The sequence below is a fragment of the Electrona antarctica genome (genome assembly GCF_951216825.1).
Source record: "Electrona antarctica genome assembly, chromosome: 5".
In the NCBI taxonomy this organism is placed as follows: Eukaryota; Metazoa; Chordata; class Actinopteri; order Myctophiformes; family Myctophidae; genus Electrona; species Electrona antarctica.
The window spans coordinates 37,582,971-37,609,858 of NC_136810.1; the positions used below are offsets into that span (position 1 = coordinate 37,582,971).

Genomic DNA, 26,888 nt, shown 5'->3' on the forward strand with positions numbered 1-26,888 from the left:
ATTATTTATTATCTTATTATCCTGCATTACCAGCTATAGGGTCAGGGTAGATCCTGGACTCTATTGCACATGGCCAACAACAAATCATTTATTATTCTATTCTATTTTTTTCCACGATATTATCTTGAAATATGGCCCATGCAGGAAAGGATTCAAGATAATATGGTGGAAAAAAATAAATAGACATGGGGTGTTACATGGCATCGCTGTCAGGTGGAAACCTTGCATGTCCCAAACCGTTCCTTTTTTATTACCATTTGAAAAATAATAAGTGAAAATAGTGTTTGTAGAGCTTGTAGAGCCGCTATTTTCACTATTTTTGTGTGACACTCATCGTGGTCAAGCATAATGCAGGTTAGTTGAATAGTCACACACACACACACACACACACGCAAACACACACACACACACGCACGCACACACGCACATGCACATCATGCACACGCACACACAAAGCCTCAGATTAAGTCAAAATTCTGCATGTGTGCTGTGCACACGTACATATGCATGATGCCCATCTGAATATATATATACAACTGAATGCATGCAAGAATTAATAGAGTTCATACAAATTTCTTAATGCAAGAATTTGAATGATTTTACAAATGTTAAATTAACTGATTATTGTTAATCAATATATGTTTGATTTCTTAAATGTGAATTTATTTAAAAAATAAATCAGAATGGTTGTTTCTTTCCATTTTTAAAATTTTGAATACACTTCCTTAGGTGAACTATATATAATGTATTCAATAGACATAATGAAAGACAATCCTTTGTGCAATAGCTGAAAGAGATTAAAATATTGTTTGCATTGCATTAGAAAACTTGAGGCCAAATACAATTTAGAAAACTGTGGGTGTTTTTTTTGCTTTGGACATTTTAACCTAAAACGTTAGAACTAGTCTATATATTAAAAATATCATTTTGGGGGGAAATGTATTAATTATTGTTTTACACACGGAGGGATACGTATGCTATGTGCATGTCTAATAGGCCTAAAATAAATACATTTTATAAATAGCCTACACGCATGCACAAACACACACACACACACACACACACACACACACACACACCACACACACACACAATTGTAGGCTATACATTTTGCTCGTGAAAAGCTATAGGCCTACTGTTTTCCTCACAAAAAGATAGCCTGGTATAGCCTAAGGAAAATGTGCACAATAATGTGTTCGTAGGACAACACAAAAGCCGCTGGTATATTGTCTACTATCCTAATCTATGATAGGATGATGATAGGCCTGCATGGTTATCATATACGCCCGTCATCCGCAAAGCGGTATGCCAGCAGCCATATAGGCCTATAGGCTATACACACTATATACAGCTACACACCTTATACGTTCTTACCTGTTTTGCAATCGTATTTATGCCACTGTCTGGGCAAGCCTATATACCAAGCGAGCCTGCATTGGCTGTTATGGCCAAAGAATCAATGCAGATGATATGGGACGATTATATATGTATATGATATAGGTATACGTAGTCAAATGAAAGTAACAATGCCTAAATAAAGCAACGCAGCGCACATGCTAAGCTATGTAAATTATATTAAAGCAAAGAAAAAGTCAAACCAACCCAAAGCAAATTGGCAGGACAAATAGCCTATATTATCAAATGAAGACAGAGGTCAGCTTTCACAATTAAAGCCATGAAGTGAAGGGTAACTATTTTGTCTCGAAACTATAAGTGTGTAGTTTTGCCTTACTAAAATATGGTCGTGGAGATGGACAGATTGCACATCTAGCGTGAAATCCACAATGGAATTATCATAACAATAGCAGGGCCAAAGAGGGGGCTGGAGGACAGAAAGAATAAGAAGGGGAAAAAAGAAAACGAAGGGACCTTCCTCGGACATCTCTTGGCGATAAACACAGCAATGGGTTAACTTGTCTATACGTGAATTCATGCAATTTAGTTTTCACCCAAAATAAATATCTAATTTGTAAATATCACAAACCAATGTGCGAAGCACCACAGTTATAGCATGTATATAATTAGGCTATATGCATATAGGCTATATCTATCTATTCAGTTCAACATCTCGGGGCCGTATTAATAGAGATTTTATTCAAATCACATTTTAGGTCCATTATGGTTACTTGTAAGGCCACTATATACATTTGTCGCTTACTCGTTTTATTTACATTGTTTAAAACTCAATATTTCCAAACCATACATACGACCAAGAAGCTTGCCAATAAGAACATATAAGCCTCAAATGCTTTTTATTATGTCCGCAAAAAAGTGTAATAATGAAATAATGGAAACAATTCCCATTGTTAGAGGCTATTCCGACAATTTGTTCCAATATGAATGTGTATAAGCCATGAAGGGTTAACCTATTGGATGCATTGTATTTGTATTTACAATTAATATTCAACATTTAAACGAGTATAAATTCTGCATACTTTTTTCTCCACGTATGTTTTGTCTCCTCACCCCCCCCCCCCCCCCCCCCCCAACCCCCGCCCCTCCCTCTTTCTCTATCGCGGAATCCTATTGATCCAAACGGCCTAATTAGCGGTGTCTGCGCAATTACGCACATGCGCACTGGGGGCAATCTCAGCCATTTTTTGAAGGGAAAACTAATTAAGCAGGAATAAAGAGCCAAGTGTTTTTTTTTCCCTTTTTTTTTTTTTACATCCTCTCCTCAGTGATCAGAACTCATTCTACCTCTCTGGAGCTCGCACACACACACACCCCTCTCTCCGCCCCGTCCCCACATCGTCTGTTTACTATAGCCTCTCTATGTAGCTTTAATTACACTGTTGTTTGGCCACAACTTGTCTTGGAACGCCGCCGCCGCTGCTGCTCTGCTCTCTCCCCTTCTTTTTTCCGCCCCGACAAACGCATAAGGAACATTCAAAAGGAATGAGTGGGCTTTCCATGTCGCTGCTCGTTCTCTGGATTACTGCACGTTCCTCCGCCGCGTACGATCAAGCCGAGTCCTCCCAACAGCGCCGCTGCAGAGATGTAAGTCAGTCTGCATTTGTTTACAATATTCTTCACCCACGGAGGAGGGATAGCCGTGCGGTAGTCAGCCGTGGTGGTGGGGCGCATTAGTGGACGTACTGTAGCCTCTCTGACTATATTATATGCACGATTCCCAATCCAAGCTGTTGTTCTTCTGCATGTGTGTGCGATATATATAACGTATAGTTCACCTGTTACTGGTGTGTAACTACAGTATTGTTCGCCCCTGCCTTTTTGGCTTGAAGAGTGTGCCTCTCTCCTCTGTAAACAAAGACAAAAGTATAAGCAAGCCTGCATGCTTCGCGGACGCTGGTTTGTGATTTGACTGTTGACAACACAGACGGAGATCTGTGTCGTTCTGATCTACTATTCTCTCGTGGTGCGTTTTAACGTTATGATTTCTGAATACTCTCAGGCTGCTCTCTGTTATTACCTTGAGACAGTAGTGGCAGGCACGTCCCTTGGATCCTGTGTGCAGTCCATTGGGTCTCGTTCAGCTGTCAGTTGTGTTCAAAACAGCATTTGCATAATATGTCCCGTAATGATGAGAAATAAAAGACCACACATTTCCAGTTTTTTTTTGTTTTCTCTCTCTCTCACTCTCACTCTCTCACTCTCTCACTCACTCACTCACTCACTCACTCACTCACTCTAACACACACACACACACACACACACACACACACACACACACACACACACACACACTGACACACCTGTCTCGTCGTCGTCGTCCCCACACACACACACACCTAAGACAGGGTGTCTATGAATGCATAATGTAGATTTTGTCCCCCTATGTTTTGGATTTAGGTTATAACAGCATAGTAATCTCAGTATTTCTAGCAACGGTAGCCTGTTAATGCAATTTCCAGCATAATTTCATAATAATAATAATTAATTCATTTATTGTGTGATGAACACGTGTGGAAAGCATGGCAGGTCAGGCAGGATGTATTGTACATTTATTAACACATAGCCTGCACGCACGCACGCACACACGCACACGCACACACACACACACACACACACACACACACACACACACACACACACACTTACACGCTGTTAAGTGATGGTTTCCCGCACGTGTGATCGATAGGGAGCCAGGAATGCTTGTATAAATAGTTACATTGCCGATAGACTCAAGTTATTGATTGTCGTGTAAATGAAAATCTTTATTAGATTAGGGAATGATCCTGGGTCTGCTGGCAGGAAGGCTTCAGCCTGTGTGGAGGACAGTGGACAGCTGCAGTGGCCAAGGGTCTGTGGCCTGTGACATAAACATAGTACATTAAAGCACCATCAGAGTGCCAATATGAGCCATATATCTCGGAGCTGCAGAGAGAGAGAGGGGAGAGGGGGAGGTGGATATATACAGCAGGGGAGAGTGGTGGGGTAGATAGAGGTTGGTGTTGGCGCAAAAAAGGGTGGGGGGTGGTCTGGTTGAGCAAGAAGGTGAAAGGGTACATTAAGGTCTTCCGTTGATTAAAAAAGGTCAGTAATGAGATTGTAGGAGAGAGAGAGAGGGCAAGAGAGAGATGTATTCCTTCTCATCTGCCACTCATCAATCAGACAGAGGAGGAGGAGAGGACCAGTCATTTTTTGGAGAAGGCATTGTACTGATGTATTGACTTTGTCTTAAATTGCTGTTGACATCATCTGCAAAAGCTCATCACTTCAATTCTGGGGATTTTCATTATGTCCTTGATTTGACAGCCAATATGGTCACCTGTGTGGCTGTGTGATTAAATTTGATTCTCGTGAAAGGGAGAGAAAAAAAATCAATGGTTGTTATTTATAAACATGCTATTACATTAAAAAAAGAAAATTGTATATTGTTTGTACATCCAGCTTTTAGTTACCGTCGTCCACAAACTTCATCTTAAACAAACATTAAATTCCCATTGACAATGAAAGGAGAATTTTACGTCATAGTGAGCAAATTGGCATATATTTTACGTCATGATGATGTACGACGATAAAAGCGCCCCTCACTTCACACGGGTGTGATTTTTATGTTACAAAACAAATGTACAGTCCTGCTACCACTTGCACAATATATACATTCATAATTAATAAAACTGTAACCTACTTGGAAAAAAAGGTTTCATTATATACATTACATTCATTCATAATGTACACAATATGAATTATATACAATTCCACTTAAGTGTCTGTGTATTCTCTTCTCTTTAGTCTTTACTTACGTAATTACAGAGTGTGGGTGATACCGTTTGTGCTACGCGTAGTTCCATATGATTCCCATAACATTTCAGTACTGATCTCTGTACCAGGCAGTGAATCTAACACAGGCTTAAAACCATGTTCCTCTATCCTCTTTCATCTAAGCATGGCAATTTAGTCGAAGCCCCTTTTAGCTTGGAAGTCTTTGGTTCTTTATATAATCCAATCCCCTAAGGAATATTATAGACCTCCCGTGTAGCCTTTACCCGCATTCCTCTACCTAGTTTAGCGCTCATGCTATTGATTTTCCCATTAAGGGCTAACGCTAACCCCTGAGTAACCGTGGCTGTGTGTTGCACACTGTGAAGGCTGTATTGAACAGACGATACCCAGGGACCCTAATCAATGGCCTCCAGTGTTATGCAATATTATTTACCTGAACTCACACGTGCATTTGTTATTTCTCCATTGTTTATTTTCCTTTTTTCTCTCTCTCTCTCTCTCTCTCTCTCTCTCTCTCTCTCTCTCTCTCTCTCCTCTCTCTCTCTCTCTCTCTCTCATACAGGTGGGGTGGTGATGAGTGGCTGCTGTAGCCTGTGGTATGGACAGCAGTGAGGGAGGAGGGGAGGGAGGGGGGGGAGAGGAGAGAGATGCTGACCTCAGCCCCCAGGCTTTATCTCTTCCTCTCCTGACCCCGGCGGTCATTCCTGAGCAGGGGTTGTCTTCTCGTACCTCAGCCTCGGCCCCTGCCAAAGAGCCCCTGACCCGGCCTCCTCATTGGGAGGAGGAAGAGGATGAGGAGGAGGGGGGGGCAGAGGGGTTCCAGGCCAGAGAAGAGACCCTGCAGCGGAGAGAGGGGAAAGGAGCAGGCGGACATTTACAGGGGAACGTAGGGTGTCAGAAGAAGCAGAGGGAAGACGACGGGGACGGATATCCTTTAGGGCGAGAGCAGAAAGAACAGGAGGTGTATGCAGGCGTGGGAGCGGAGTCACTCGCCGGGGGCCTCCCAGCAGCCCTCGGCAGCGGAGACGGAGAGAAGGAAGAGGAGGAGGCCATCTCAAACCAAAGCCAAACCAAATCCAAATGTTCTTTATTACCTCAACAGAGCCAGCACAGCTCTTCTTCCAGCACTGCAATGGCCAGCGGCACACCCGACAGCAAAACAACCGCCTCTCCAAAGCCCTCCCCTTCTCCTTCCACCTCTCCAAAGCCCTCCCTTCTTCTCTCCGCCTCTCCAAAGCACTTCACTTGTCCTTCCTCCTCCTCCGCCCTGCTGAGCGAGACAGAGTTAAAAGACATTAGGGGAGATCAGGGCTGGATTTCTGGGTTTCCTCAGAGCTTTAAGTCCCAGCAGTTTGCCCTGGCATTCCCCCTGGCGGGCACAGAGTCTGACGATGCACCCGCTGAGGATGATGAGTCGGCAGGGGTTCCTCACACTTCCATTGCTAATGGAGTTGGTGCCAAAGCTCCAGAACCAAATGACAGCCAGGTAGAGAAAGAGGTGGATGACGAGAGAGACAAAGATGGGGGAGAAGACGCGGAAGCTGTCCTTAAAAACCTCAACCAAGACCTCTCTCCCAATTCCCTGACTAGCCACATGACCATAATGCACTCACGCAACTCCTGCAAGACGCTCAAATGTCCCAAGTGCAACTGGCACTACAAGTCCCAGCATACACTGCAAGTCCACATGAAGGAGAAACACCCCGAGACGGCTGGCCAGTGTGTGTGCGGCAACTCCGGGGGGAAGTGTGTGTGTGGCGGTGCCACGCGAGGCGCGTGTGGGTACTGCAACTCGGGGAAGCCTCACCCTCGCCTGGCCCGTGGCGAGACCTACGCCTGTGGCTACAAGCCCTACCGCTGCGAGGTGTGTGACTACGCTACCTCATCGAAAGGCAACCTCAGCATACACATGCAGTCGGACAAACACCTGAACAATGTGCAGAGCGGGGGACTCTCCAACGGCCACGTGCACGCTTCCCACGCCACCCTCCACAACGCAGGAGGCTCCGCCAACGGCCACATGGCGGACGAGTCGTACAAGGTCGCGCTCCCCACGCACACGCCCGTTGCCCAGCCCGCCGGTGGCAAGGTCACGCAACCACCCGCACAAAACCCGACCTCCCACGGCAAACGGTGGCGCTGTGACGTGTGCGACTACGAGACCAGCATCGCCCGCAACCTGCGCATACACACCACCAGCGAGAAACACACGCACAACATGCTGCGGCTCCAGAGAGGCTACTATCTGTCCCACTGCAGGACTCTGAGTCCTCAGCTCAAACACCTGCAAAACACAGGTGAGGAATCATGATGTTCATCGTTAAAGGACCACTTCACCACTTTTCAACCAATCTTCGTATAATTGGTCCTCACTAATGTTCATGATAAAATACCACAACATTTTCCCTACTCGATCTATGTCTCATAGGAGGGCCATGGGCAGTTCAGAAACCCGTCCACCACTGACATCTTTGTTAGGCAGATTTACAAAAGAATATACCGTATTTTTATTATCGTGAGAATGATGGCTTCCATTTTCACACTTTTCAGGAATAGAAAACCTGCAGTTTCTATTAGCTTGGAATCCCCATCGATGATGTCACTGGTGGACATGTTTCTGAACTGCCCACAGCCCTCCTATGAGACACAGACTTAGTAGAAAACAAGCTATTTCATCATGATTATTAGTGAGGACCAATTATATGAAGATAGGTTGAAAAGTGGTGAAGTGGTCCTTTAATGGCTAATTTATGCTGTGATTTCATATAATTGAACTGAAGAAGGTAGTTTAATAAAAATCAGAATGATTTGTCTTTCTTTGTTTCTCTGCGTGTCTATGTTTTAAGGTGGCGAGTTGTCCCTGACCATGCGGCTGACCAGTCAACAAGTCCCAGAGCAAGCGGTCACCCTCGGCTCGGCGCTCACTCCCTCCCCGTCCCCCTCCCCTTCACCCCCCCCTGACTCTTCCCTGTCCCCCACCACCACCACACCGTTCTCCCAAGGTGTGTTCCAGTGCCTGGTGTGCTCTAGTTTCTCCTGCGACAGCTTGGAGTCTGCAGAGCAGCACCTGAACGCCCCACGCTCCCTGCCCCAGTCCGAATGGTGCTCCCTGGTCGCCGGTGGCTGCCACTGCAGGCTGTGCGGCTACACCACCCCGCTGAGGGCTAACTTCTCCCTGCACTGCCAGACGGACAGACACCGCACCAGGTAGGTACCAGTGGTGTAATAAACCTAGCCCCAAACCACACCAAAGGGTCGCCATGCAACTCCTTGCAACCAAACAGTTGATGTGGGTCGATGTGGGTCGACGTGCAACAGGACATATCACACCACTGGGACGAACGCTAAAACAGTGTCGTCCCGTCTCAAACCTTTGGTGTGGTTGGGCTCTAAAGCCCAAACCACACCAAAAAAGAGGCTCCTGTCCTGAATGTGTTAAGTACATTCTAATACCTTTGAACTTTTACTCAAGTGCTTTTTGAATTCCTGACTTTTACTTGTAACAGAGTAGTTCTACATTGCAGTATTGATACTTTCACTTAAGTAAAACAATTGAGTACTTTTTCCACCACTGCCATGCAGGTACCAGCTGGCCGCTCACCTCCAGGAGGGCGGAGCTGACAGGGGGGGCCCGGAGGGAGCAGCCCTCCTCGCCAAGGGCAACCCGGTACAGCTGCGGTGCAGCCTGTGTGACTACGTGACCGGCAGCCTGGAGAAGCTCCGGGGACACTCGGTCAGCGCGCACCACCAGGCCAGCGTCAGGGTCTACAGAGTCAGTACTACACACAAACAAATGCAAGATACACTCAACTTAAGGGGCTCCATCTTGCACCACCCTTACCCCTTATCCCTAAACTTATTTTCCATTTTTTTACTATTTTGAAAATCATTTTAAAATAGTTCAACTAGCCGATCTACATCTACACGTTGTGAGCTTGTAGATCAGTTATTTGAACTATTTTAAAAGGTTTTTTAAAATAGTAAAAAATGGCAAATAAGTTTAGGGATAAGGGTTAAGGGGTGGCCTCTTTCTTAGGTAATATTTGACCAATTATATATTATACTTTTGAAGTTTTGACGCAGTAATGGTCTTATTGTCGCTTGTATGTTTTGCACTCCGTCCTTGTGCCTGTGTGTGTGTCTGTCCGTCCGTCTGTTACCAGCTAATCTCCGGTGCCGTTAACCCGGTCGATGCCAAATTTTGCACACACACTCCCTGGATGCCAACGATGAACCTTGGCCCCAAATTGTCCAGAACGGCCTGTTATAGCGCCACCAGGAGGCTGACTTTTGTAAAACACATTTTTTATATTACTCCTCCAGATTCTGTCCAAAAATCCCGTAAATCATTACACACTATCTCTATAGAGCGTCGCAGTCCCGCCTCCTACCCTGGACCAGGAAATGAAACCCAATGCATTTTCCTCATAGACATTTCTTAAAGTATTTATTTAAAGACCGTTACGCCGCGGACAAAGCCAACTCGAGTCGTGACAACTCATGACAACACAAACAATATTTTGGACCAAACAAATAATTAGAAAGAAGAAAAAAACGGCAGGTTACAACACTTTTTTTGTTGTTTTTCTTCTTTGTAATTATTTGTTTGGTCCAAAATATTGTTTGTGTTGTCATGAGTTGTCACGACTCGAGTTGGCTTTGTCCGCGGCGTAACCGTCTTTAAATAAATACTTTAAGAAATGTCTATGGGAAAAATGCATTGGGTTTCATTTCCTGGTCCAGGGTAGGAGGCGGGACTGCGACGCTCTATAGTCAGGTGTTCAAGACGGACCTGTCCGATATTTCAGATTCCATCCTAATTGGCTAACATTGGCTTTCAAAGTTTGCAGGATTGGCCCGTTTAGGAAAAAAAAGCCTCAAATCATGAACACAGCGTGCAATTTATGTGAAATCTTTTACAGACTTTCCTACTAGGCTAGAGGATCCCACCCTTTTCACATTGACCTGTTGTAGCACCACCAACAGGTGGATTTTAGCAAACCCCATTTCTTTACATTACTCATGCTATACACTATCTCTACAGGAATTTACGTGAAATCTTTCACGCACTTTCCTACTAGGCTGAGGAATATATCCCACCCACTATACCGCCACCAGGAGGCCATAACCTGACCTGCCCTAGTGGAGACCTGTGCCCCGGGGGGCACTTTTTCTAGTTTTTCTCTTGTATCAAATAGGTCTAAAGTCCTTAAATTGACACTTTACTGTTGAGTGTTGAGCACATGAAGCCCCTCAAAATAATTTGGGGACCCCCCTGGGTCTTCTAGGACCATCCCGCTGCCAGTACTAATCACTGTCTGTCCACAGCTTTGGCCATAGTGTACATGAAGATTATTTCTAGTGATGCAAGATATAATTGGTAGCATATCGAAATCGGCCATATCGGTGTCTGATCAGTCACAGATATTGATAACGCCATAATAATGTGACCTTCAATGGCTCTGTCGCTTTTGTTTTGTGTATTTCTAATGTTTGAAGGCAGCAAAATCCGTATAATATCGGAATCTGTCAGAATCTGTATCGGTAGCTATGACCCTGCAAATAATCGGATATCGGTCATAATTTCATAATCGTGCGCCTCTAATATCCTGTTAATAGCGTTTCCCCTCCATCATTAAAACGTTACTTACCAGACTTACCTGAATAATTGAGTCAGTGTTGTTTAGACATGCAGTTAACCATTGATTTGCCCCGGTGTCCCTATTTTGGTCAAACTTTCTAAATGTAAAAAGAAAAATCTGTTTTTGTATTGTTTTACTTTTTATTGCAAAAATAGCAGCTCTACAAGCTGACAAAACATCCCGTCACATGAATGTTCTCATTTTATTTGTAAGTCTCAAGGGGCTATTTCCAAATGACTCCACATAAAACACATTAAAACACAACAATAAAGGAACCATGAAGTTTACTGTGTTGAAATACCTATCTCAAGCAAGTTGATTTTTCATGGTCGGCAGTGCAGTCAAGTATACCTTGAGTCTTTTAGTCAGTTGGCTAAACATGCCAGACAGCTGGCATGGTCCTTTACGTTTAAATCACTCTCTCGGTGGCTTAAACATGTCAGTGTGCAGACCACATAGCCGCAACATCCTGGCTTTAATTCCTATCTCAGGACATGTATTGCATGTCATCCTTCCTGCCTGTCCACATTTTATTGTCTCTCCACTGTCAGTTAAAGCATACATGGGCAACTGGCGGCCCCCACTTTCAGGTTCATATCGGAATACTGATATATTATTGATTTCAGCTGTTACAATTCTAAACATGCAAACATGACCTGCTTTAATTACTTCAGTCTATAAATGAGTAGCTTAAGGACTAATACAATGTTGTCTTTTTATGTCCAATGTATGTGCATTTAATTTCATATATAACATAAGTATAACTAAATGCATTTGAAATTAAAAAATATATATTTTCAGGATTCCAACTAAAAAATAGCACAAAAAAAAGAATTCAAGATTTCAATTCAAATCTTGTAGATCTTGTAGATCTGCTTTCTTTCTTTCTTTCTTTCTTTCTTTTCTTTTTTTTTTTAAGATTTGTTTTTGGCTTTTGTGCCTTTATTGATAGTTACAGTGAAGACAGACAGGAAAGAGGGAGAGAGAGAAGGGGAGAGACACGCAGCAAAGGTTGTCATGAATGGGACTCGAACACGCAACACGCTGTCAGGCCAGAGCCTATATGTGGCATGCGCCTGGACCACTAGGCCAGCGGGCGCCCAGATCTGCTATTTTTGATGAGACAGTATATGCAATGTGGCCCTCTGGAGTGAGTGTGGAAATATAGTGGCCCTCTCCATCTTCAAAGTTGCCCACCCCTGAGTTAAAGCAAACAAGAAAACTCCCTCTCTGGTGGAGTGTTTAAAGTGCAAGACCACTTTGGTAGAGGTTAGGGTTGTTATAGGTTAGGCCATGTAACTCCAAATGTGGACAAGAAATAATAATTAATTAATCCCGGCGGGTAAAGTGTTAAGAACAATTAACCATTTTACAGACTTATAGTGAAGCAACATATTCTAATTGTGTTTTGCATTATTTTCTCTCTGTGTGTTTTTGCAGTTCCTGCAGCAGTATGATGGTGAGGTTGACGGAGGCTCGTGGATGTTCCACTGTCTACTCTGTAACCATTCGTCCTTGTCCAAACTCCAACTACTGAAACACAGCCAAACGCCGACTCACCAACAGAGGGAGGGCCTGCTACAGCTGCAGCCAATGGGAGGAGAGGAGCTGGCAGCCATTTTTACCATCAGGAAAAGCCCTGACGATGTCACTGGTACGACAGCTCTGTATGAATTGTATTATGTGGAAAGGAGAGAGAGTGCGCCTGTGTTTGCTCACATCAGAGACAGGGCAGAGGAATAACATGAAAAGAAAATGAATAATGGCTGTTGGTCAGATATTGATCAGGTAAATTGATTAGTCGATACACATCCTTGTTACATCCCCAATCACCCCCGACAACAGCTAACTAGCACCTGCTAATCAATGGACCAATAGAATCCCTTGGAAACAGAGAGGAGGGCGTCAGCTGGTCAGCAAAGAAAACAGTACATGAGATAAATGTAAAGGACTGCCATGCTTTGGAGTGTGTCACTTGCCAGTTTAACCACAGAGATTAATAGTCCCAGCACTTTGTTTTGCGAATGAGGTCTATCCGGTGTCTCGTCTCTGTGTGGATTAAGACCTATCCCTATCGGGGTGAACTGATGTGCTTTAAGTCTGTATTAACTCCACTCCACCTCTGAAGGGGAATCTAATGAAGAATCAATTCCTGATCAATAGGGTACGGAGGCAAGCGAGGGGAGTGGAGTGTGCTTGGAAGACATTGGTCTTTATTCAGTGGTGCTGTCGAGAGAGGGTCATATAAACTGCCATTAGCCAGAGACCTGGCAAGGACATATGTACAACCACGTATGCAAGTTAATACGATTATTTGACTTACCCCCGTCCCCAGGAGAGTTGAGCGAGGACATGGAACCTTGTTGTGAGACCACCACTGGACCTCTGGACCAAACCAAAGACACATGGAACCTGGGGGTGAAGCAGATTCCTAAAGAAATAGGTTGGGTTGCATCTACCTCTAAAACCATTCAATTGTATTACATTTCAAAATACATTATTTTTTAATTAATCTACTGTATATGTTTTTTCCCTATTAAAGATGAAACCCTTGGCGATGAAAGGGAGAAGAGAGACTGGCTTCCTCCAGTCAAGCGTCCATCCTCTGGGTTTGAGGAAATAGAAAAGCCCCTCTCACCTAAACGCCCTAGAATACACCAGCAAACTGAGAACCAGCAGGTGAACATGGCAGTATTTTACCATAAAAGTGGGTTCGAAAGTAATTATTGCGAACGCAGTGAGCATTTACTATGAGACGCAGCAGATCATGTCTGTCTGTGTGTGTGTCACGCTGTAACACCACCCGCCCACCACCAGAGGGCGCAGCTGTATCACACACAAAAACACACACACACATGCACGCACACACACACACACACACGCACGCACGCACGCACGCACGCACACACACACACACAAAAAAGGAAAAAGGAAAAGGAAAAACTTAAAAAGGAAAAACTTAAAAAAACATTTAACTTAAAAAACCTTAAAAAGTACGTAATTTATTCCAATTGTTGTTATTGCAATTTACGAGCTGCGTTCGCTTCCCGCGTTTGCGCGTCTTACTTGTAATGATGCAGATATACCATTAAATTCACGTTGTCACCAGTGCAGAACATTACATCCAAACGGAGACGTTAAAAAGACAAGGCTTATGGTAAAAAAAATATATATATATTTGCTTCCAGTAGCCTACAAAGTGAGAAATACAGAAATAGTGGCACAAATAATAGAAAACTAATCCGAAAGATCAGTGGTTTTCAACCCTTTTCACATCTAGGCCCATTATTTATTGGGCATTTGAGCCATGGACCACCATTTGATGACTTTTAGCCTCTTGCGTTACCAACTCTCCATCATTTAGCTGGGGACCACCTGGAACCACTGCAACGACCACTGATGGTCCACGGACCACTGATTGAAAACCACTGATATACAGTAGATGAATCATAATGACTGCCCTATGTAACTTTCCTCTTCTACCCTGGATTTGAACCCGGTTTCCTGCGCAACTCAAGTGCTGAAATTGTTACCATTGAGCGAATAGAGCCTGCCTGCTTGCTCGGGATAAAAGTAAACGCTAGATCTCTTCTTCAATCGCGCAATATATATACATTGTTTGTTTACATCTGTTCTAGATGATGTGGAAAACGAGTCCATGGAATGTTGTTATTTTACTTCCGCATCCAGGAGATCCAGTGTTAGGTCTGCCCACCGTTTCCTAAAGGAACAGCGCCTTATATATCTTATTTTTTCCCGCCATAACAGTGGTCCATATACACACTATCAACGGAATTCAGTAAAAAAATGGCTAGTGCGGAACTCTCCTTTAATGTGGTTAAAGGTCTTTCTGACCACACTGTGTTGTTTCAGACTGTCCAGTGCCCTCTGTGCCAGGTCAAACTCCCATTCCCACACCTGAAAGGACATCTTACGCACCTGCACAGTGTGGCCCAGGACTGCATGGAGAAGCTCATCAGCGTGGTAAGCACTTGCATGTCTGTGTGAAACAACAATAAATGGTAAATGGTGCATTTATATAGCGCCTTTATCCAAGGCGCTTTACAGAGATTGTGCATTACATTCACCCATTCACACACACCATTGCAGGAACCATGCAAGGCACAAACTAGCACATCGGGAACAATTTGGGGTTCAGTGTCTTGCTCAAGGACACTTCGACAGTAACTCTGGGGGAGACCATCCAGCCACTCCGCCCCAATACAAACCAGTGTTGATTTTGACAGCAAATTTTGATTTTAGTTTTAGTCACAGTCTCTTGAATAGTTTTCATTTAGTTTTGGTCACATTTTAGTCACCTGGAAAGTTTTAGTGTTAGTCTAGTTTTCCCGATGGCCTTTACTGCATGTCACCCCCCCCCCATCTCTCTCCCCATTTCCTGTCAGCCCACTTTCAATCTATCCCTCTACAAAAAATATTAAAATAAAGGCGATAGTATTTTGGCGGGCCTTGATGCCGTCGTAATGACGTAATGTTTTTCCACTTGCTGAAAATATCAGATCTACAAGCTCACAACATAGTTGAGGAAAATATTTCGTCATAGTATTAGTTGACAAAATCAACACTGATACAAACGCATTACTATTAACCCTGTCCCTAACCCTAACCGCACACGTAAGCCACATATACGGAATGGCGGTGCGTCGGAATGCCAATCTGTCCCTGCGAAAATCCTCAGTGTACGTTAACTATGAAAGAGTACACATTTAACCAAATGGACCCCATAAGGGTGTACAGTACACAGTAAAATCCTCAGGGTATTTTCGCTCTGCAAGTGTACAAATTTAAATAAATGGACCCGTAAGGGGGTGCATTTTGTACACTCTCAGAGTTACAAATGGATAGATAGACGCAGAGGATTTGACTGTGTACTCATCCTGCGTACCTTGGTCAGAAAGCGGGAGGAAATGAGCAGCCATAGCTAGCGTGTGCGTGCGTGCGTGTGTGTGTGTGTGTGTGTGAGAGATTGTGTGTGTTGAGGGGGGTAGTGAAATGTAGGGAGACAATTCCATTAAGAAGGCACCAGAGAGAAAGGCTGTGCTTTTTTAATGCATGTTTAAGTAGCTCCCGCTATCATCTTCGATGCAGCCGTGCATGCTGTGTATGTGTGTGTACATCTTTCAGAATGGAAGAGCGAGAGAGGGAGTGTGTGAGAGAGAGAGACGGAGAGGGGCTTGACTGACTGACTGACTGACTGACTGACTGACTGACTGACTGAGATGACTGACTGACTGACTGACTGAGGGGAAAAAGCCAGTGCTTCTATAATGCATGTTTAAGTAGCCCTCTATTACCAGAAGTGCAGTCAAGCTAAAAGAGGGGGGGCCCCAGTGCTTTCTACTGTGTCTCTCTAGCTAACAAAGACTGGTCATCTATCCACATCACCGTCCTCCATCTCCCTGGCCCCCCGTATGCTAAGTGGTCTTTGTCTCTCCCTCTCTCTGCCTCCACTTCACTGCCCGCTTTTCACCCTTTCTCCCCCTCTGTTGCCCCTCCCTCCCTCCCTCTCACCCACCCGTTACTCCTAGCCTTCCGTTTGCTGCAGTCTCTTTCCCTGCTTCTCTCTCTCCCTCTCTCTCCAGTGTTTTGTTCATACCCCCTCCCTTCTTCCGTGTCTCCCAATCTCTCTCTGTCTCTCTCTCTCTCAATGCGTTGCCCCTCCCATCCTCTCTCTCCAAAGCGGTTTCTCTCTTTTTATTTTGTTCATTGCCCCTCACTTCCTCTCTCTCTCTCTCTCTCTTTCTCTCTCTATCTCTGTCTCTCACACACACCCTCTCTCTCTCACCCTCTCCTCTCCCCCTCTTTCATATCCTACGCCCTTTACCCCCCCACCCCCCTCCCCACCACCACCCTCATCTCCCTCCCTCTCTCACTCTCTCTGATAGTAATTGAGGTTCATTAATTCAGACTGAGGTGATGATGGCCATTATGTACCTTGCTTTCCAATTACGCTCTCTAGATTAAGCCTGACCTTCAGTTTTCTCTGCAATGACTGTGTGTGTGTGTGTGTGTGTGTGTGTGTGTGTGTGTGTGTGTCTTATGAAGCTGTTATGCAGAGAACACTCTTGTCATGTAAATCTCATCTTTGGCTGTCCTTTCCTTAGGCTAGCTAGCTGCTCACGCAGATATACTATTTTCTCTCTGTGTTGAAGCTACAGGGACAGAGAGATGTGGGTGGGTGGTTGGTTGGTTGGGTGCGTGGGTGGGTAGGGGAGCGGGGTGCTCTATATGAAGAACGATTTTAAATAAATTCATTATTCAGCTCAGTAAAGTTTTATTAAACCCTCGGGCCATGTCAGAGGGTGTCGTTGGAGCTGAAGGGCAGACCCGTGCATATCCCCAGCACCACATTCAGTTCCTACAAAATATATGTGCTTTGCTGCATGCAGTGCAGCACACAAGAGGTTTTAAGACGTAACCGCACACTTAGATATTCAGACGGTTAAATGTTTTATGATATTGGGACAGGGAACACGCACACACTCCCCCTGTTATATTTATACACCTTGCTATTTTCCATTATACAATTGAACATATTTTATTCATAATGTTGGGGTAAGAAAAGAGGGGTACTAGCATTCAATAATGTTTCAGTCCCAGCGTTGAGTCTAATTTGCAGACACGCTCAGGGAAAGACGCAAACTGACGGACCATCACTTTTGATTCTTCCCCAGGTGACACCGTCCAACGCGTCCACGGACCAGCCAGAGCCTCCTCTGGAGACCGAACAGCAGACAGAGACCGACTCTCACTCAAACCGCTCCCAAAAAAACAGCTCCCGTTTGAATAACATAAATACAAATGACTCCCCCGCAGCAGATTCCCCCGCCATCGCGGTTGACTCCCAAAAAGACAACGGTTGGTGTTTTTAGAAGCCATGTTATTATGACTGGATGTGCATGATGGAGGTGTTTTTAACCCATTTAGTCATAAGACCTGGAACGCATCTGTGTCACCTTAGCTTTTCACTACTTTAACCATTATTTTAAACTTTAGATATTGGAAAAATAGCAGATCTACAAGCGCAGAGCTTGTAGATCTGTAGATCTGCTATTTTAGAAAAATAGTGTGCAAAATAGTGTGCAACTGCAAATGTTTGAATATATATTCTTTCACAGCAAACGTTTTTAACTCATATCTATGCTTCTGGGGGTCCCTGGAACAACATATTTTCAGATGGGGGTCGGTGGCCAATTACATACTAATTTTTTGAGTTTGAGATAATTGAGAACCATTGATATAGATAATGTGAACCATTGATATAGAAACATAGGTTTTTCAGAAAATTGTCATTATTATTTATTGATTCGGTAGTGATGAAAATCAAACAGCAATGTCAAACCACTCCAAATACAAATATTATAATATTAATTTAATCTTAATACTAGGATTGGCTGAGTGCCGAGCATTGAGTCAATGTTGAGCGTTTTACAAAATTACATTGTTGTGTTTTGTGTTTATTTCTTTATTTTTGCAGTGGAGAACACAGAGGAAGATGAAGCCGCGCCCAAAGATGTCACAGCCTTGCTCACCCCACCCCTGGAAGATAGTGCCGCTCAGCCCTCCAACAGCAGACCCGCTCCCCCCCAGTCCCCCACACAGCTTCCGCCACCCCCCTCCCCGTCAAACTCCCCCCCGCCCAGCGACCCGCCTCCCCCCTCCTCCTCCTCCGGCGATCGCCATGGTTACCGGTTCCGTTGCAGCAGGTGCAGCCTTGCGTTCCCCACGCAGGAGAAGCTGCAGCTGCACTGGCAGTACCACGCCATGAGGGCGGCGACAGAGTGCCCCCTCTGCTCCAGGCGCTGCCGCAGCCAGGAGGCCCTGCAGAGACACATGCAGAACACGCACGCGCAGCCGGACAACACCAACGGCATGCCGCACACGCTCCTCCATGCTGCGCAGACGCAGGCGGCGCAGAGCGCCACAAGCTGCCTGGTTCAGCAAGAGATTAGTTTGTCACCTCAGGCGGGTCAAGAAGCAGGTGACGACGGTGAGGATGAGGAAGAGATGGAGAACGAAATGGAGGGAAAGGAGGAACAGAGACAGGAGGGGAAGATTGATGAGAACGAAATTGTCGCCGAGGTTGACGGAGCAGAGCAGGATCTGGTGGAGACGGAGAAGGAGCAGCAGGAGGACAGCGAGTCGGGCCCCAGCGGTGCTCATAATGTGAAGAAGAGCTTCAACCCCAGCATGGACCGCTTTCTGGACCCGTCCCGGCCCTACAAGTGCACCGTATGCTCCGAGTCCTTCACGCAGAAGACCATCCTCCTGGTGCACTTCAACTCGGTCTCCCACCTGCACCGGGCCAGACGGGCCCTGCAGGACTCTGGCCCTGCTGGCCTCGCCGGTGGCGCCCCTGAGGCTCCTCGGGGCCCGGACCCCAGGCCGTTCCGCTGCCGACTGTGCGGTGTGGGCTACAGTCAGAGCTCCACCCTCGACATCCACCTTCGTTCTGTTCTCCACCAGACCAGAGCCCGCGCGGCGCAGAACACTGCATCCAGCTCGGCGCCTCCACCCCCATCAGGCTCCACCGCTGCTACCACCAGAGAGGAAGTCTCCAAGGCTCTGCCTTTAGCCAAGAGGAAAGATCTAGTAAGCCCCTCCACGTCCGCTTTATTAGGCCCTAGCAGCACAGCAGCTGAGCCACAGCTCACCCACCCCGGACAGGCCGACAGCCATCAGGCTAAGAAGAGAGTCGCAGAGATGCTGGCATCCAGAAACCAGCTAATGCTACTGCAGCAGCAGCAGCAGCAGTTTGCCCAGGCACAAGCCCAGGCCCAGTTACAAGCCCAGGCCCAGTTACAGCAGCACACGGCGCTGCTCCAGTCCCAGCTCTTTAACCCAGCACTGCTGCAGCACCTTTCCTTTGGCCCAGAGAGCCTCCTGAAGCAACACTTCCCTCTAGCAGCAGAAAACCTGCTATCTTTGCAGCAGCAGCTGCTTTTACCTTTTTACCTCTCTGGAGACATGCAACTTCACCCAGATTTTACTATGAAGAGCCTAGAACTTTTCCAGTCAGACGCCGCCAACTACACCTTGATAGAGCAGTTTAAGAGCGAGGCCGTGTGTGAGCCCAAACTTCAGCTAGAGCAGGATCAAACACAGAAAACAAGTACCTCAGATGTAACCCAACCATGTGATCAGGTGCGGTGTGAGCCAAAGGATGAAGTGGGCAGTTCTGCTTCCAGTAACCAGGCGGAGGCAGAACCCACCGTTCTACACGAGGAGAAGAAAGACATCACCATTTCTCCTGTGAAAATTGAGAGGCAGCAGGAGGAAGCCAAACCAAACATTTCCTCTTCCCATAGTAATCCTGGATCTGAGTTCCTCCCTCCCAGAGTGCCCTATGCTGCTGTGAATGGGGAGCCTGTCCGAGCCTTGCTGCAGACCTATGGCTATGAGCTGGCCCTGCAATATATACAGAGCAGACAGAGACACCAGCTAAAGATAGCATTCCAAGCTGCACCCGAGGGACAAGACGAGAACACCGACATTAAAGAGATGGAGGTCTGCCTGGATGAGAAGAGAGACGACCTTAGGGAACAACAGAATGGAAAGGTTGAGTGCGACGAGAAGAATGGACAGGCAGAAGCGGGTAATGGAATGGGCGATAGATTGCCGGAGGGGAAAAGGTATGACAAACAACAAGACAAGCCAGCAAAGGCACAATGTTGTGGCGAGGGAGAAAAGTGTACAGATTGTGGTAAGCTGTTTTCAGACGCCCTGGTGCTGAAAAGCCACCAAGAGTACATCCACAGGCTCATGTTTCCCACCAATGTGCTGGAGAGGTTTTCCAGAGAGTACAGGAAGGAATACGACCGGCTGTACCCACTGGCGCAGCCCACGTCTGCAGAGACTTCGGATGTCGCCACCCCAGAATCGGCACCAGCCCCGACCCCAGAGCCAGAACCTCTACCAGAGTTAGTTAAACCCCAGTCGCCCTCTCCTGTACCCACAGCTTCAGATCCCACGCCTAATAATCCTTGTGCCGCCGCTACAGACCTACCGGCATCAGTGCATGTACCTTCCCCTCCTTCCTCTCCTTTCCAACCACAAATATCTCCACAACAGGAGGAAGCAAGGACTCCTCCTCCAGTCAGCTCTCAAGCTACACCCCAGGCTAAAACCGTACCTCTCTCCTTACCCAAACTTCCCATGCTTCCTCTATCCTTACCCCAACTTTCGCTGCCCCCTCTCTCCTTCCCTATGGAACTGTCTCTCCTCTCGCCCGTTATGATGCAGTCTATGGCTCTTCAGTCCCAGCCCTGGTTGGATACTAGCATGACCTCTGACCTAGCCAAATTCTACCAATCCCAGCTCAGCCCAGTGTTGCTAGGGCAACAGCAGCAGATTAGCCAGGCATTTCTCGGGCAACCACCTCAGCTCAGCTCTACATTACTCGGTCAGCCGTCGCAGACGAGCCCTGTACTGCTGGGACAACAACCCCAAGCCAGCCCAGCACTGCCGGAGCAGCAGCAGAACAAGAGAGCACGGACGCGCATCTCAGAGGAGCAGCTGGGTGTTCTGAGGGATCACTTCGACATCAACAGTCTTCCCAGCGAAGAAGAGGTCTGCAAGATGTCTGCCCTCTCCGGGTTGCCTCATAAAGTCATTAAACACTGGTTCCGCAACACCCTATTTAAGGAAAGGCAGAGAGATAAGGACTCCCCCTACAACTTTAACAACCCACCCACTATAGCACTAGAGGAGTCCAAGGAGGACGTGATACAGACTCAGTCTTTGGTAGATGTTCCATTGTCGGTGTCCCCGGGGCTCCCTACCAGCCATTCCCCACAGCCCCAGAGACTAGACGCCCACAGAGGCCGTCGCTCCTCTCGCACCCGCTTCACTGAGCAACAGCTGGACACTCTTCAGGGAGTGTTTGAGGCTACACCCTATCCCAGAGAGGAAGAATATGACAGGCTGTCTGCTCTGCTGTCCCTCCCCAACCGAATCATTGTCGTGTGGTTCCAGAATGCCAGACAGAGAGCCCGCAAACATCAAGACAGGGGGACAGAGGAAGGGGCAGAGGCGATGACCCTGATGGAAAACACTCACAGACCGAGAGGTGGATGTTCTAAGAATGACGACGATGACTGTGGCGATGAAAGGCAAGGAGAACATCAGAATGAAAACTCCATGGATCTGACCTATGAGTATTACACCCACCCTGACTCACCTGTCGCTCTGGATTCCCCGCCTGAGAGTGAAAACACCCCGGTGAAAAATGAGCCAACCTCCATTAGTAAGAAGAAGCAAGTTGATGATACAACTTCAGTTCAAACGGAGAGGAGCCAGGCCACCGTCCAAAACAGCACTACAGAAGTCCAGAGTCAGAGGAAGGAAAGTGACGCTATGCAGATACTTTCCTCAACACAGTCTGAGCTGCAACCTGAGCCTCAATCTCTGCCCGGAATATCCACAGGGAGATCCCAGTCCAGTGGCTATTCTTCTCCAAAAACACTTAATGCCACCCTGTCTAAATCTCAGTCCAACCCTGAAGACTTGCACAACCCTCCTTCGAGTCCAGCACTAGGAAAGCCAGCCCTCCCCGCAGTCACTGAGTCCGAAACAAGCACCCGGAAGCCTGATGCTATGCCAGCCATATCCACTGACACCCAACCACAGAACCAGCCCCTACCACAAGCCAAGGCCCAGTTCCAGTGTTCCCTCTGCCCCATGTCGCTGCCTTCGTTCCAGCTGTGGCAGGACCATCAGACCAGGCACCTTCTGGCAGCCCAGTCTCAGGTCCAGCTCCTCCACCCTGGTTTCACCGACCGGCACATGCCTTACATGATGCTCCACCCCAACCACTCCCTGATAGCCAGCCAGCTGCTCTCGGGCGCCATGCCCCAGATGCACGGCAACCCCGCGCACGCCATGATCCCACACATGAACAACATGCACCTCAAGAACACGCTCTCCGAACACACCGGCAGCACTCTCACCAGCCTGTCTCAAACGTCAATGTCCTCCATGAAGCCGAGCTCCAAGGTTGCGTCGGAGGTCAGCTGTGATGGCCCAGGGGGCGGGAGGGAGTCCGAGGAGGACCACAGGAGGGACAAGCGGCAGAGGACCACCATCACCCCAGAGCAGCTGGAGGTGCTGTACCAGCGCTACAGCTCGGACTCCAACCCCACCAGAGGAGTCCTGGAAGGCATCGCCCGGGATGTGGGCCTCAAGAGACGCGTGGTGCAGGTACCACACACCAATTCAACAACATAACAACATGTCCAAAATCATTATAGTTTTCGGTAAAACAAAAGGGGGCCGGCGGGGGGAGGGACTTGTGTTCCAGTGGATCAAATATGGTTTAGTCACAAGCTCTTCTTACTTTTCATTGGTTACTTACTTTTACTTAGGCCTTTATATTAATTTCAGAACATAGGCCATTGATGAGTCGGTTCCAACCTCGTCTGTCTTGGGCCATCCTCTCCAGCTGTTTCCACACCAGTCCCTTCTTTTTAACGTCTAGCTCTGTGCTCCTTCTCCCCTGCCCAGGCTCCATATATGAAGCTGGCCTGTTCTGACATCACAACACTCCATATTTGGGCATGCCTGACAGAACTCCATATATAGGAATAAAGGGACACAGAGACACAGATACAGAAATCTCCATATATTGGCATAAAAGGGACACAGACAGATGGGTGGAACGGGTACCCTGACCTGTTGGAAGTTGGATCTCCAATTTCCATCCTTACCGACTTGGTGCTCTGCAGCCGGGCACCGATCTAGTTGGTTAAATATTTATAAATCCTCAGACAAACTTAACAACTTTCAACATGGCCTCACTATTTTGGGCATCTGGTTATAGGATTTAATTTTATCAAACATTTTCCAAAATAGTGAAAGTAGAAAAACGTATTCAACATGCTCACAAGACGCATCACGGCACATTGTGAGCTTGTAGAGTTATTTTCACTACATTTTTTTCCGAAATATAAATTGGGTATTAATTTATGAAAAGATCACACTTGTGTGAAGTGAGGGGTGCTCTTATCATCATACATCATCATACATCACATTCCGTGCTCAGCCAATCAGCTGAGCACATTCTGTGCTCATACAGACACACATACACACAAAAATGGGAGGGCGGGTGGACCTCTGACATCATTTTGATTCAGACATAACCCTAAACAAGCCTGATACGTCCATATATAGACATGTCACTATGACTCAGATATCTCCTTATTTGGTTAAAATGTACAACGTAGGTGCGAGTGCCACACACGGGACCACATGGGACCCGAATGGAAACAAGACCGCAAGGTCTTTCTTCGGTGCTATCCCTTTGGACCAATGTGCTTTGACTGTACCATGTTGTACTGTTTTGCATTTGTTATTGTCTAATAAAATAATCAATGAATCAATCAAAACACACACACACACACACACACACAGACACACACACAGACACACACACACACACACACACACACACACACACACACACACACACACACAGTATATAAACACTTTTTTCTGCTTTTCACAGGTCTGGTTTCAGAACACACGAGCCAGGGAGAGAAAGGGCCAGTTCCGGTCAGCGGGGCTGGGAACCAGCTTCAGTTTGGGTCTGAACCACCTCCGCTGTCCATTCTGCAGAGCCCTCTTCAAAGTGAAAAGTGCCCTGGATGCCCACATGAGATCCCGCCACTGGGCAGAGGCTGAAAGAGCGGGCTACAATTTGTCCATGAGCAATGGGTCCCCCGGTCAGATGGGGAGCATTGCTATGTCCTCTCTCATGGACAGGCCAGGACCGTCCGTCCCCTCCCATCCTATTCCAAACCACGGCTTTGTCATCGGCAACAAAGGGCTATCTATGACGGCCATCATGTCCTCTGACACTTCGGTCATGGACCTGAACAACCCAGAGGAGGAAGACGAGTTTGATGACGACGATGACGAGTATCCATGTGACGAGGCCTCCAGCATGACAGACCAAGGGACTCTGAGTCCTGAGGGCTCTGGGGGTCCCAGCTTTGACTGGGGTGAGACACAAGCTCAGAGGAACCTCCAGCAGCAGCAGCGCCAGCGGACACAGATGAGCCACTTCCAGATCCTCCAGCTCAGAGACTTCTATAGGAACCACCGTACACCCAACAGGCACGAGTGTGAGGGCCTCGGCCAGGATCTGGGACTGCCCCACCGAGTAGTGCAGGTATGGTTTCAATAACACATTTTATGCCCCAGACGTTTTCAAAATAAAGGCGCTAGAGTGCCCAGCACCAAAGCATCATAACCATGGAGAGCACCGTGAATTCAGAGATAATAGCACGTTTTGTTGGCCTGTAAGCAAGGAAGTGAATGGCTGCGCACATGCACAAAACATGTCCTGGAGCTCAGAGCAAGGCGTTGCCCAGCAGCGGCCGCTGTCAAAAAATGGATTGGAGTCTCCAGACTTCTTGGGCCTTCTACGGGTGTGTGACGTCTGGGGACGTTTTGGGCAAAATAAGTGTTAAAGATGGAGTGCCGTGATTATACTAGGAAGATTTTTTTTTTATGTTTTTATATGGCCACCACATAAACCTTAGCACCACCCACCTGAACTTAATCCTCGCCCAAAGCTGTTGTATGATAATGGGGGAGGGGTTAGGGTTATGATGTCACTGAACGTGGTGTATTTCGATTGGGCCTTTTGACTCAAAGGCTTTCATCTTACAGGATGAAACCAAAAATTCACAGGGAAGACATATTTGAATATTATAACTAGGTTACACCTGGGGGTCTATAATTAGAGACACATTAACTAGACACATTAACTAGACACATTCAAAACAGAAAAGGTACAAAAATATCACGGCACTCCATCTTTAACCTGCAAGATTCAGCTGTTTCATGCCGTGAAAGTATGACTTCATATTATTTTTATGCAAACCTCTTTGCAGGTGTGGTTCCAGAATGCCAGGGCCAAGGAGAAGAGGGCCAGGAGCCTGGGCTCTGATTCGGCGGAAAGGGAACAGGCTGAGCTGAGCGCTGGGGCAGGGGAGAGAGACAGAGCTTAGAGAGGTCCCAGTGCTTCCTTCCTTCCTTTTCACCATGCGCCCCACGTACCACCCCAGAACCCTCCTCAATGCCTCCCTCTGTAACTATACCCTGTCCACTTTGCTGCCAACCCTGTAACCTGAACACCCCAAAGACGCAGACCCACGGTGGCCCAAAGAGAAGCTCTCTCAACCAAAAAAAATATGGAGAGACCAAACCCACGTCCTGTCAACCAACCACAGCTTTTTCCAACCATGCTTTCCGTTATCTGTCCCGGGGCTGTCCTGTCCTCCCCTTTGTCTGCCGGAGCTCCTCATCCCTGACCAGTCAGTCAGACGCAACAACAACCCTACGAGAACCAAACTTCACCTTGATTATTAAAAACCAACCGGATGCCACAGAGTCCAAAGAGCATTCTCCAAGTGTGTGACCTCACTGCCCAGCTAGACCTGCAGTCTACCTCTCAGTCTGCATGACAGACTCCACCATGGGCCCTCCAAACAGACAGTGCTAGTCTGCTAGCTGTGTAGCATGTAGTCCCAGCTTCTTCCAGGCTGGACAAAGAAATGTGTCAAAGAGATTTTAGTGTAAATAGTAACTCCAAAAGAAAAACTTGAAGAATGGGGGGGGGGGGATTACAAAGAAGAAAATGAACAAACAAAACAGTTAACAGAGGAAGGAGGAGAAAAAAAATAAACCAGAATAAAATGGACATAATGTATTCACCAAGAGCTTTTGTAAAGACTGACTCAGATTCCAAAGCTCGTAACCAAAATTTTACATGTCTGTGGATTTAGTTTCAACATGTTTTTAATTTAGTTTTAGTTTTTTCAATAACAAACTGCAGAGCTGACGTCTGTACGGTGAAAAGGGTGAGGCCTGCAGCGAAGCTGAGTACCAATGGACTGGTTATGGTGCTGGCAGATGGCAGCTCCACCCTCACAAGCCAATGATGAGTCTTCTGTTGTACATGTACACCTTGTATGTTCCTTTAGTGGATAATTAACAACCCAAATAGCACAGAAAGCAAAGGCCAGTTTGTCC

The 26,888-nt window shown here is 46.7% G+C and overlaps 1 protein-coding gene across 1 annotated transcript; it reads left to right on the forward strand.

Moving 5' to 3' along the window:
• Positions 1-5,788: 5,788 nt before the first annotated feature.
• LOC306923966 (zinc finger homeobox protein 3-like) lies at positions 5,789-26,409 on the forward strand (the record flags this gene model as incomplete). Its single annotated transcript, XM_079502311.1, has 11 exons — positions 5,789-7,487; positions 8,037-8,397; positions 8,773-8,962; positions 12,273-12,486; positions 13,168-13,275; positions 13,375-13,511; positions 14,706-14,816; positions 17,528-17,711; positions 18,331-23,051; positions 24,355-25,020; positions 25,748-26,409. The coding sequence occupies 11 exons, from the start codon at positions 5,789-5,791 to the stop codon at positions 25,862-25,864; spliced, it is 8,508 nt and encodes a 2,835-aa protein (XP_079358437.1). The 3' UTR covers positions 25,865-26,409.
• Between the last annotated feature and the right edge of the window lie 479 nt (positions 26,410-26,888).